The sequence below is a fragment of the Choristoneura fumiferana genome, chromosome 15 (genome assembly GCF_025370935.1).
Source record: "Choristoneura fumiferana chromosome 15, NRCan_CFum_1, whole genome shotgun sequence".
Classification (NCBI taxonomy): domain Eukaryota; kingdom Metazoa; phylum Arthropoda; class Insecta; order Lepidoptera; family Tortricidae; genus Choristoneura; species Choristoneura fumiferana.
Genome location: NC_133486.1, coordinates 1,875,487 through 1,888,532, shown reverse-complemented (window position 1 = coordinate 1,888,532; position 13,046 = coordinate 1,875,487). Strand labels below are relative to the sequence as shown.

Below are 13,046 nucleotides of genomic sequence, written 5' to 3'. Positions count from 1 at the left end.
GACGCCCACCAACCTACATACCAAATTTCATGACTCTCAGCCCAGCGGTTGTTATTTAGAGATTTTATCCCTATCCCGTGGGAATATCGGGATTAAAAGTATCTTATGATTTAATCCAGGTTATAACCTAACTTTTTGCCAAATTTAATCCAAATCCGTTCAGCCGTTTCAGCGTGAAGGAGTAACAAACATACTCACTCACTCACTCACACATTTATAATATTAGTAGGAAGTAGAAGTAGGATTTGTCGTTAAATCTTGACATGAGATCAAGGCTGTGTCAGGTTTACGTTACAATTATAGTATTACGTGGTTAACATACGCGTATTTTCAAAACGGCTCAGTATGAATTTAGTAATCGCACTTTTGAGACTGGTGAAATAGGTTGTTTTTTTGGAGTCTTTTGTATTTTTTATTTCAACTCCAAGTTTTGTTAGTTTTACGGTCATCCCGTAAAGTCCATATCGAAATTACAAACTGAAATGGGGAAATTACAAACTGAACTGGAAATGGGGTGCTGAAAGTTTCTCGATGAGGGCTAAAAGCATAGATGTCGCTATAAGTGACTAAATAAGAAACAAACAAGCTGAGATATGTGGTGCATAGGAGAAATTTGTTTCTGTACTCCTGTCCAGTGGTGGTGTAGCGGTATAGCACGCAGCACGGAATGCTGAGGACCTGGGTTCGATTCCCAGCGCTGGTCTCTTTTTCTGGTTTTTCTGTGCATCTGTGTTTCAGTTTGTAATTTCGATATGGTGAAATAGGGACCTGAACATCAGTTTGTTGGCCAATACGGCCTTATTAAGTTAAGCCTAGTTGGGCGGCCCCCTTTCGTCGGTGACTTCAGCGGCCAGGTCTGCGAACTTCGCCACGTAGTCCACACTCGACTCCGCCATCAGAGACTGGAGGTGAGAGTCCACCTGTACAAAACAAAACTTTGTTCCATATATTTATGAACTGAAACAATTGACAAGATTTCATATTTCTAAGACTATAATTTGATTAGTTCTCTGTATTCTGTTTGGAAAGAGAAGGACGCTGTATATTAATAATTTCGTCAAGGGTACGGTAGACTCGAACGAAATGCACATCAAATTGAAGAGCGTAAAAAATTAGTCAATCCGAGTCGACAACTAGTAGGCGGAAAATTCGGATTATCGAGTATTTTCAATATAAATTACTAAGTATATAATGGCGTTGCGAAGTAAACATGTCAATGTCAACACACCATAGTGGCGTTAGTGTCACGTCATCACGTGTCACAGGTGTCACAGGTTTGTATTCCTTTCTCCATTGTGACCTCTTAAGGGCCCCACACACGGCCCCACCACGGCCACGGCCACGGCGGTATATGGGGCCCTATAGGTCTAATTTCTTTGATTATGAGACAGCGACATCATAGTTATTTGGGCAAATAAGATTTAGGAGAAATATCTGCTGGTGAAATACCGATACGTAGGTTAGCCGTTAAAGTGTTTGTGATAATAATTAAGGCTGGAAATATACGTCAGATTTTTCGATAAGTGCGACAGTCTTTACTGGCCAAAAAATTTTTCAAACATATTATTATGAGTCTTCATTTTACCCGAGCGAAGCCGGGTTTTCATCTAGTATATATTAATATTTCGTACCGGTGTACGGTAGACTCGAACGAAATGCACAATCAAAATGAAGAGCGTAAAAAAATAGTCAATCCGAGTCGACAACTTGTAGGCGAAAATTCGGATTATCGAGTATTTTCAATATAAACTTGAATAAATTACTAAGTATATAATGGCGTTGCGAAGTAAACATGTCAAAGTCATCACATCAAGGTGCGTTAGTGTCACGTCATCACGTGTCACAGGTTTGCATTTCGTTCTCCATTGTGACCTCTTAAGGGCCCACACACGGTACGATTCGTCGATTTTCATCAGATCGATCGTACAGACGATCGTACCGTATATGGGGTGATTATGAGACAGAGACATCATAGTTTATTTGGGAAATTAGAAATTTAGGAGAAATATCTACGTGAAATACGATACGTAGGTTAGCTGTGAAAGTACGTTTGTGATATATTAAGGCTGGGAATATACGTCAGATTTTTCGATAAGTACGACAGTCTTTACACTGGCAAAAAAATTTTTTCAGACATATTATTATGAGTCGAAGCCGGGTTTTCATCTAGTATTTTTAAAATTTCGCTACGATTATTCATGAATTAATTAAAAAAAATTAAGACGTACTTATTCTAAAAGGGCATAACTCTAAAACTACCACACATTAGATCCATTACTTTTGTCTAGTCTCTATTAAATGAAAAACACGTAAATCTGACGTAGACGTCCTCAAAATTGTGACAGCTCCTTTTTCTGGCGAAAAAGGCAAAGGAAACATATCTATTCTGTGGTAGCGTTTGCAAATTAAGATTTTTTTAAATTGTTTTTTGTATTTTTTTAAATATGGAGAAATAAATTATAATAAACATTTTCTTATATTCAGAAGGCAAAACTCTTTCGATTCCTGTAGTAATTTACAGGTGTTAAAAAAATGAAATCTAGTCAATTACTTTGCTCGCCCGCGACCGTGTGATAGCTACATTTATGCAAAAATGCGCGTTCATTCTGTCCCTTCACCTCCACACTGTAAGAACCATAGTAAAAGAGGAGAAGTAAGTTCACTACGAAAAGTACATCGCGCGGCTTAAATGTGTGCGCGCCGGTTGACGCCGGTACGCACGCATCCGCCGCACGCACACACTGATAATTTAAGGAGGATTAAGTTTTTTTTTTAGTCAATGCTGCGCTGCCGTCGGTGCCGTACGTTTTGATTTTAGCTCGCTCGTCTTGCGCTCGCTTCGCGAGATGGTCACCTTTTACATTCGCGCACTCGTACTTACGTATTTTTTGTATTAGGTATAATTGTAAATTAGTAGTATAGTGTAAGTGTAGTGTGATAATTTCGTGCAAGGACACATAAAAAAATAATAGATACCTATAAACAATATACATAGTTATAGTATTGTGTAGGTAAACATGAGTAGTATATATACAGTCGCCATCACCATTCCGGCGAATTTATAAATAATATTTTTAAATTTAGTATATTAATAATAATAATATAACGATATAGAATCTGTCTGGTTTCTCTAGACACAGACATTAGACAATTTTAAGTTAACTTTTGTACTAAAAATATTTGCCGGGAGGTAATTAATCTAAAATAGACGTCGACAACCCTAAGCGTCCGCGCCGGAGTAGGCAGTTAAGTCTCCTAAATGGTCGGAGTAGACTTACTTTTCCTCTTTTACTATGGTAAGAACACACACAAATCACACAAACCCATCTATCACCACCAGCTCACTACACTGACACGTTTCCAACTCAACCAGAGTTCATCTTCAGAGCAACACAACCGTGCACAATGCTGCCAGATGATAGACTTTTGAGTCCAGCACAATCTGGCCGTCTCCAAATTTAGGATGAATGGGCATTTATTTGGCAAGCGTGCATCTTAATCCACATCTTCCTTTACCGTCGGGCGTTGGGGTCAAATGCAAGCCTATTTCTGTGAAAAAAAGAGGTGACCTGTGCCCAGCAGTGGGACGTGTATAGGCTGGAATGATGATGATGACTGTGGTACTGACCGCGAGCTGCGGCGGCTCCAGCTGCCCCAGGAAGCTGCTGAGCGAGAAGTCTTGGACCGCGCCCGCCAGCCACCCGTCACCCGCCAGCAGCCGCGACGGCGACAGCGACAGCGACTCCGCTGGCAGGAAGTCTGGAAACAAAGTACAACAGTAGATTATTGTCGTGGCATGGAATTACGCAAATGCTGGCAGAGTATGAGTATTAAACGGACAAGCTTGCGAGTCCGTTTAACTTACGAAGACAGCAATTGCTATTCCAGCTGAGACTAATATAAAGCTTGACTCGAATATGGTGAAGAATTCTAAATTAGAACAAACATTTCTCAAAATATATTATGACATTTAATTGTATTCCAATAGTTTTTTTATGCTATCACGCCTTTAAAAAAAACCGCCGTGCACGTGTAGTGTTCCACCAAAAACACCACATGCAGACCCAATAAAAAAAGTCCGGAGTTCCAGCAAAATAACTGAATACCGGCCATTTGAGTTGACTGTATACGACTTGTGCCAAAATTTCCATGACCGTTTTGACTTTTAAAAAAGTTTGATACTCGACAATAATGGAATTTGTATGCAACATTATTGTCCAGCTAGCGAGCCAGCAATCTTTTAACTTATTAATTTTTCGCTGACCACAAACTACACACTTCGCCTTCTGATATGTAAAAAATAATGTCAACTTTTACGGACATTTTTGAGAAAAAAAACTTGAAGTTATATTAAAAATACAAACAGTATCAGCTCATCCGCAACCCTACGATAGCTACAGATTTAATGAATAATGTTTTTGAATTTATCCAGCTTCCTTAATTCGCTTTAGTAATTTCCTGCAAGCTAAATAAGGATGCAAGATAAATACGAACTTTTCCGACAAAACACGATGACAATACATTATTCATTACATATCGGTACCTCTATGCAACACATGAGTTAATGCAGTTCCTCCATCTCCAGACTGTAAGAACGCACACAAATCACACAAACCCAACTATCATTACCACCATACTACACTGACGCGTTTCGAACTCAAAAATAGTTCATCCTCAGGGAAACAACCGTTCACCATGCTACCAGATAAATATGGAAGTTGCAGGCGAAGAGTCCAAAAACCCGATTAGATGGAATGCATTTACTTAAATATAAAAATTACATTTAATAGTTAGTTAAACCTAACTTAACCTAAGAGCCTGAGCCAATGCGATGCTAGCAATTGACTGACTCGCGGAGGTTCGTGTTCGGCGCTGCTGCATGGAACGTAGTCAGCGCTTCACGCATTCAGTCACGCACGGAGCCGTACGTGAGCAAAGTTAGCGCAGAGTCAGCATATTCAGTTGATTGCGATGCCGCTAGATTAGAGATCCGTAGGCACGTAGCGTACGTAACAAGATGTAAGACTAACGAACCAAAACAAACACTCAAATTTACCATTGTAAACCCCCACCCAAGTACCTACCCACATTATTTTTTTAAACAAACTACCCACACTATTCGTTCGTTCAGGATTACGCGTGCGAAGTCGCGGGCAAAGTCTAGTTAAACAATAATCCCAACTCACTGGCAATATCGGCAGGTTTCTTTTCGTTATCGGTGTTCGTTGCGGCGTTCGTTGCGGCATTCGGCTCGGCGCTCGGCTCGCCGCTCGGCTCGGCGTCTTTAGGCGTTTGCACCTCCGTCGCGGTGATGTCCATCTTTATGTCTTCCTTTGTGTCTTCATCTTGTATTTCTTCATCTAAACACATAACACTATGACACTGTGTCATTGAGAGAATTTACGGTTTCATTAACCAATAAACAATAGGGGATATTAGGCAAAGCTCTGCGCAGGGGGCGACACTAGCGCAAACCTCCGTCACAATATCAGTTCACTTTATATTGTGACAGATCATGACCAAAGAGTTTTACAGCCTTATTCATAAAAAGTTAGAGCCTCCTTGAAGGCTCCTTGAAGGCCCGATGCTAAAAAACATGATTCATAAACGTCTGTTAGCGCTAATCAGTCGATCAAGGCTCTGCTAAAGTTAGAGGACCGTAGACCCTCCTTTATCTCCCTGCTAAGTCACAAAATGGCCGCCACAAGTTTGAACAGCTGACTTTGACAAGAGCAAAAAACCATACCGAAGATATTTATAGTGAAGGCAGGGCTACGCAAAGATTAAAAAAAAAAAACTGGAAAATTTATTTTCAGGAATTTGTATTTAAAATCCTCTAAATTAGCAACAATAAATTAACAATAAAATATGAAAAAAAATAGGATGATTAACATAATTATGGCTTTTTACACAACATAAACATGCGGATCGGAAATGGCGGGAAAACAAACATCTCGCTTTTTATTTTTTTTCCTGCTAATTTGCTGTCACTGCTGTCAATTTTTTTTTTTAATTATCGATTAGGCCATTTTTTTGTCTTTGATTTGTCAAGGTGGCCAACATAACGCGTCTAATCCGTCTATCAGCAGCTCAACAACTAGCAGACTGCTAGCAAGTGTTTATGATCATACTTCTTGACAACCGTCTATTAAGCTTAATCAGTCTGCTAAGTAACAGACCGATCAAACCTCAATTAAGGTTTTTTATGAATAAGGCTGTTAGTACCTACCTAATTACCTATAGAAATCATGATATATTATGACATATATTTATGACAGTAACGATAAGCTATACGAGGATTTCCGATAATTTAATTGAAATAATATGACATTATGGCATTTAAGACACTCAAAAAACTTTTTACGGTTTTGTGCAAGTGCTGCACTCTGGCGGCAGAAAATTGCAGTAATATTCCCTATTACAGCATTACAGTAATGAAACCTTGGGCTGCGCTGTAAAATTGAAGGATTATCTTGAAAAATTCTGATACTATTTGAAACTTGAGAGAAAGAAAGAACGAATTACATTTATTTGTGGCATTTAAGGGTTTTTCAGAAAGAGTTACTACGTCCGTCTACATTCTGACATATAAAAAACTCATGAATATAAAACTGTCAATCAAGAAAAGTTGGCATGGACACACGACATATGTATGTATGTATGTAAACTCTTTATAGTACAAAATAAGTAAACAAACACAATTGACAAACAATGAAATATATGTACAAAGGCGAACTTATCCCTTTAAGGGATCCCTACCAGTCAACCTTTGAGTGGATGAGAGGCATATTCTGCCCTCCTACACAGAATGTCTTAAGCTACACAATAGTATAATTCGAAAGTGTTTCTTTCTTTGAAATACCGCCTTTTGGCTTGGAACCCTTCGGAGCTGTACGCTAGGCCTTAGGAGGTCCTTACCTTTACCTTTAGCCGACCAAGAAACGCTTTATGTCCACGAAATGTATAGTAATAATAATTATAATCCTAGTAATTCTAATAATAACAAGTATAACAGATAGGTATCGGAAATGCGTACTAACAATAAATAAATAATAAAAAAAAAACAGAACATTAATAAGCAAGCCGGCCCTCGCCTTTCATCAATGAATTATTTAAAAAATAAAAAGATAAGTGAATTAAATAACAGCAAAAATAATAATCTTGGTGAAATTAACAAATTACTCCTTTCATGACTTCTTCCAATCCGAAAACGAGCAAAATAAATAATAATATGTAATAATAGTTTAAACCACTCACAAGTAACCGATAATTAACTAACGATATAAAGATTGGTTTAACTGGCTTCCAGTTAGCAAGTTATTTAGTTCAAAACTTGTGTTGCTCTCGTCAGCGTCAGATATAGTTAGTGTTTAGTATTGTAACTAAGGAACCCCATACATCCCTGTATTTTTATTATTATTATTTTTTGTATATATGTTTTTTTAATTGTATAATATAGTTTTTAAGTATTTTATTTGTAATTATATTATTATGAACAAATTACTTTCTGCCAAGTTTCTTGCGGCGCATTCTTCTTGGCAATGATGGTCTTTCCAAAAGCGCTGGTAGTTTAAAAAAAATGACGTGTAAAAGTGCCCATTGTGGCCTATTTACTGAATAAATCATTTGAATTTGAATTTGAATTTGTCATTACCACCTACCCGCTTTAGTTCATAGATTTTTGTTCACCATGTTTGTGTGGTACCCTCTTCATCATGTCAGCCGAAAGACGTCCACTGCTGGACATAGGCCTCCCCCAAGGCTCTCCACTCAGACCGGTCTTGTGTTTTCCGCATCCACCGCGATCCGCAATCTTAACCAAGTCGTCGCTCCATCTTTGTTGGAGGCCTACCTACAGCTCGTCTCCCGGTCCGCGGACGCCACTCGAGAACCTTCTGGCCCCATCGGCCATCCGTCCTGCGAGCAATGTGCCCCGCCCACTGCCACTTTAGTTTCGCAATTCTTCGGGCTATGTCGGTAACCTTAGTTCTACTGCGGGTATCATCATTTCCTAATTCTATCCCGCAGAGAAACCCCGAGCATAGCCCTGCCCTCTGTGGTACCCTCTTACCTAGATTTAAGTTAAATTAATATTGTTTTTCTCTATAAGCGATTTTTTTGTAAATCTTTTGACAAAATAAATATCGTAAACCATAAACCATAAATAAGAGCGAAAAAGACGCCCCTTCGTCAGTAAACGCCGATCGACGTATTTTCGCTCTTATTGCGTGGACATAAAGAGTTTTATGATCGGCTAAAGCCAATTCCGCGTCGATCGGGTTGAGGAGACCATAAGTTGGTAGGTACTGACCGTCGGTTTGGTCCTGGTTCAGCGGTGAGATGGGGATGCGGCGGTCGCCGTCGTGGAAGAAGAACTGCCCGTTGGACTCGCTCAGAACGTAGAAGAACGACAGACTGTAATAGACCAGCCGCAGTTATTAATGAAAGCATATTAACCCTATTCGAATCCCTGCGAATTTAAATGTGCTACCAAAAAATAATTTTTAGTTTTGTTGTTTACTTATGAGGGATTAATTTAAAAATGAATGATATTTTTAACGAATTCAAATGATTTTGTACCATATTGTATACTTAGTAAGGTCGAATATTTCTGTACAGTTGCTTTCAGTGATATGTCGGAGCGGCCAAAGTGGTCAAAAATATCGATACATGAACTCTAATCATCATCATCATCATCATCCCAGCCTATATACGTCCCACTGCTGGGCACAGGCCTCCTCTCAGAACAAGAGAGCTTGGGCCGTAGTTCCCACGCGGGCCCAGTGCGGATTGGGAACTTCACACGCACCATTGAATGCTTCGCAGGTTTGTGCAGGTTTGCTCACGATGTTTTCCTTCACCGCAAAGCTCGTGGTAAATTTCAAATGTAATTCCGCACATGAATTTCGAAAAAACCCTCTGCTTGAGAGGCGATAGGTCAAACCACTAGGCCACCACGGCTTATGAACTCTAATACCTTAATAATACAGTGCATGTGCCGATATTTTTGATCACCTTGGCCACTCCGAAATATACCGTGTGTGGCCTATAACACGGGCAAATAATTAAAACGTAGATCGTACTCGTCAAACTCAACAATATTACTTCAGGGACTTTTATAGTACATTGTGCCTAAAGGGCGGTAAACAAGGAGTTACGAACGAGACTCTATTAGAAGCCCGAAGTCGAAGACTGAGGGCTTTAATGAGTCGATGTTAGTAATTTTAGTACCGCCCGTGCGACATACAATGTTTTTCATCACATTTGCGAGTAAAATTGTATATTTGTAAAAGAAAAACTGCAGATACTGCCAAGAGTGTAGTCAGTCTTGGCAGCGCCAGCCTCCACGCCTCCCCATCGTTTGATATTTGTAGCATGACAGGCGACGTCAGTTGGGGTCTAGGATGGCGTACATTGAATTTACGATTAAGTTTGTTAGAAAAAAAAAACAAAAGTTAAGTTTTGATTTTAATTCAGTGGGACCATGATGATCCAATTACCGGTGATCTATAGAGCCTCTGTTTTTATTACCCGACTGCCCGAAGGAGGGTTATGTTTTTAATATTATCCCCGGTTCTGGGCCGCACATTATATGACGGCGGCTGTACATTTATGTGTTTGATATACACACGATGCGTGTAAACGGTTAACATAATCGAAAGCAGGGGGCCTACCATATCTTTTCATAAACGATCCAAACGCAGAGCAGTTCATTTAGCACCTTAAACTGAATCGTCGAAATTGGTACCACGACGTTTATTTCTTAAAGCTGAGTCTCAATGGTTTACAAGTGAATGAAAGACCGATATTGTCTCTGGTCCGAAACTGAAACGCTAAGTCACGAAAGGGATGCCGCTATATGCAAACCAAATATTGTAAACTAAAACCTCTTTATTTGGGAAAACCATAACTCTATGTCATTCCGTGTTCTTAGCAACCGTTGTGTTGATTACAAATAAAATATTTACGCTGTCACTAATCCACGAGTCTCTTTTCTCACTGAAAATTAGTTTTATCAATGAGGAGTTTTATAAAAGTTCTTGAAATTTACAAATATTCCAAGTAAAACACTTAAAATTCCAAAGAATTGACAGAATGAGTAACTTATACTGAATCGTTTAATTTGACACTCAAGCGATTCAATTCCACTCAAGTTAAGCGTCATGGTACGGAAACCGCTTGAAGTGAGTGAATGAAAATGTCTGTATCGCTGTCGCTGAACCGTGCTTGAACTGAATCGCAAAAGTAACGTCGTGGTACGAATAGCGATGCAGTTCAGTTTAGAGCCTAAAACTGAATCGTATTAAGAGAGCGTGGTAGGCCCCCTGTACGTGAAAATACGTCACTTTAAGACAGCGGCACCAAATGTAGGGAGTCTGCTGATAACTTACTCTGAAGTAGAAGTGGGCGGCGGCTTGGGCATGATACGAGGCGGCGCAGGCGGCGAATTCGGGACAATCTTCACCGGGATCAGGTCTGAAAAAACTTGTCAATTATAGTACATTACTGCAGAGTCCGCGTAGGGGATTGCCGGCCCTCTAGAGATACGAGGCCGACAATCCCCGTTTGCGGACCAGGCTTGTATAGTGCTTTTCTCAATAAATCCAAGGAATAATTACCATAGCAGTATTTAATTTGTATGAAAAAGTGAAAATTCAAAGACTCCATTATTTTTAAAAGTCGCTGAACTAATGTTGTTCAGTTTGACGAGGACGATCTATGTTTTAATTTTTTGCTCGTATTACAGGCCACACCCGGTATTATGTACTCACTGCTGGGTGGTGGTAACTTGGGCAGCAAGGGCAGCAGTCTCTGCACGACGACCTGTCGGTCGGCGGCGCGCGGCCGCCCGCGCCGCCAGCGAGGGACCCCCGCGAGACTCATCTCCGCTACCGACTGGAAACGAACGGCACTACAGCTGGCTGCTCCAGACAGTATCAAATAGTAGATTGTACAACGAGAGCTTAAAACGGGCCATTTCAGCCGAGTTAATATAGCCACCCGAGCCGGTACGGCTAATTCATGAAGCTAACGCTACTAGGAAGGAACTAGTCTTAATTATGACGATAGAAATTTTTTAAACTTTCGTGATTCTCACTCATAGTCAAAATACCACAAACGGGACTTATCACGCTATTATTACAAAAGTAATATTTACCTCGACGTTTCTACTCGTGACCACGGCAACTGTAACGTTGCCGAAACGTCGAGGTAAATATGACTTGTGTAATAATAGCGTGATAAGTCCCGTTTGTGGTATTTTGACTATGATAGAAAAATTGACTGAAAGGAAATATTTTATTATTTTTAAAATCAAATAGTAAGTGTACAGTCGCCATCAGATATTTCGGAGTGGCCGAGGTGGTCAAATTTTTGACCATCGGCACATGCACTCTATTATTAACGGATTACAGTTCATGTTTCGATATTTTTGATCGCCTTGGCCGCTCCGAAATATCTGATGGTGACTGTAGGTACAGTCAAGTATAAAAATATGAACTTATTCAAAGATTTAAAAAAAGTACCACAGACTCTTATTCCGACGCAATGAGGCCGTAGTAATATATTTTCGAGTGGTTCGAATAAATACTTATTTTGCACATGACTGTACAACGACCGTGATCGAACTGACTAAAATAAAAAATCACACCCTTTACTTTTATGATATAAATAGACAGGTTTACTCATAAGGATCTATGAGTGAATGAGTATCCCAAGACTTTTTTGATATGTTTACCCGTTATCTCACGGTTTATTAGTCAAAGTAGAATGATATAGTTACGTCGTTGTTGGGCTTAGGGGCTATGGGCGTGGGGTGCCGGAACACGGGGGCGCCCGCCTCGCGCGCCCGGGGCGCCACAGCTCCCGCCGCCGGCGCCCCTGGCACCCCGGGCTGGAACACTTGCTTCGGAGCCTGCCACACAATACAATCAAATTACTCTCTATTAAACGACACATACTTATTTCTGGAACGACGAAAAAGTGCAAGGTGTAAGGTGTCAGAGGTACCTGTTTCTGGTGATGGCGCAGGAGTGGCCGCATGCGCAACCTTGCGCCCGCGCCGCCCAGCAGCGGGTTGCCGGCCATCGCCAGCAGACGCTTCAGCCTGCAAACATTTAGCATCACCATCATGATATCAGCCGTAGGACATCCACTGTTGGACATAGGCCTCCCCCACTTCCAGTTGCTTCCGTTCGAAGCGGCTTATGTATATATCTCAAAAACTAAACTGAAGTACAATAGTAGATAGATAAACAAGGGTTTTAAGTGACACCCAAGATATTAAGGCGCACAAGCGAGCAAAGCAAGCGAGGGTGCTTATAGTACGCGGGTGTAATTGCTCATTACACTCGAGTCGAACACTAGTTTTCAACACAAATGCGAGGAAATAAGAAAAACCGTTATAAATGTATACGCAATTTGTAACAGAGCGGAAGTATTTTTTTTTTTTTAATGGGCTCTCGCTGCCTTTGGCACATTCAGCCAGCACTGGCCAGCAGCATTATGCCAGCATGGAGGTTCGGAGGTAAGTATTACGCATTACAATCTCTCCTCCTTGTGAATATTTCGAATTGTTTCAGTTTACTTTTAAGGTGCGATTTGTCTATTTGACACTTTCGACTGCTCAAAAGTTAATTGGAAGAATTAGCTCTTCAGCGCGATAAAACCGTCTACAGTTCACTTACTTTTAATCTTTTTTAACATGTTGCGTATCGATATATCGATATTGAATATCGGAAGTCGATAAGTGAGAAGTCACTATGACAGACCAAAAAATGCCGCGAATTTCCAGGCTCTGGTAATGAACAACCTGTCGCTCAGCTGAGACAGCCCTTGGGCGGCGGTGTCAGGCGCGGGTGCGGGCGCGGGCCGGTTGATCAGCTTGCAGGCCAGGCTGAGGCTCCGCGCCGGCTTACGCTCCGGGGACGCCGCCAGCGCCTCCCGTGACAACAAACTACCGCATCAATACCAGTGACAATAATAGTAAAATTAAAGGCTTTTTTTTTTTTATTCGACTGGAATGGCAAAACGAGCAAGTGGGTTTT

The 13,046-nt window shown here is 40.6% G+C and overlaps 1 protein-coding gene across 1 annotated transcript in view; it reads right to left on the bottom strand.

The window, feature by feature from the left end:
- Nucleotides 1-109: 109 nt before the first annotated feature.
- crm (cramped chromatin regulator) overlaps nt 110-13,046 on the bottom strand; it is a 37,476-nt gene continuing 24,539 nt past the window's right edge. Inside the window, exons 17-25 of the mRNA XM_074098670.1 lie at nt 12,812-12,955; nt 12,010-12,106; nt 11,783-11,914; nt 10,773-10,896; nt 10,392-10,476; nt 8,312-8,415; nt 5,187-5,360; nt 3,629-3,759; nt 110-920 (exon numbers count right to left, since the gene is read on the bottom strand). Coding sequence (XP_073954771.1) covers nt 813-920; nt 3,629-3,759; nt 5,187-5,360; nt 8,312-8,415; nt 10,392-10,476; nt 10,773-10,896; nt 11,783-11,914; nt 12,010-12,106; nt 12,812-12,955 — 1,099 coding nt within the window. The 3' untranslated portion in view covers nt 110-812. The remainder of the gene's footprint in view (nt 921-3,628; nt 3,760-5,186; nt 5,361-8,311; nt 8,416-10,391; nt 10,477-10,772; nt 10,897-11,782; nt 11,915-12,009; nt 12,107-12,811; nt 12,956-13,046) is intronic.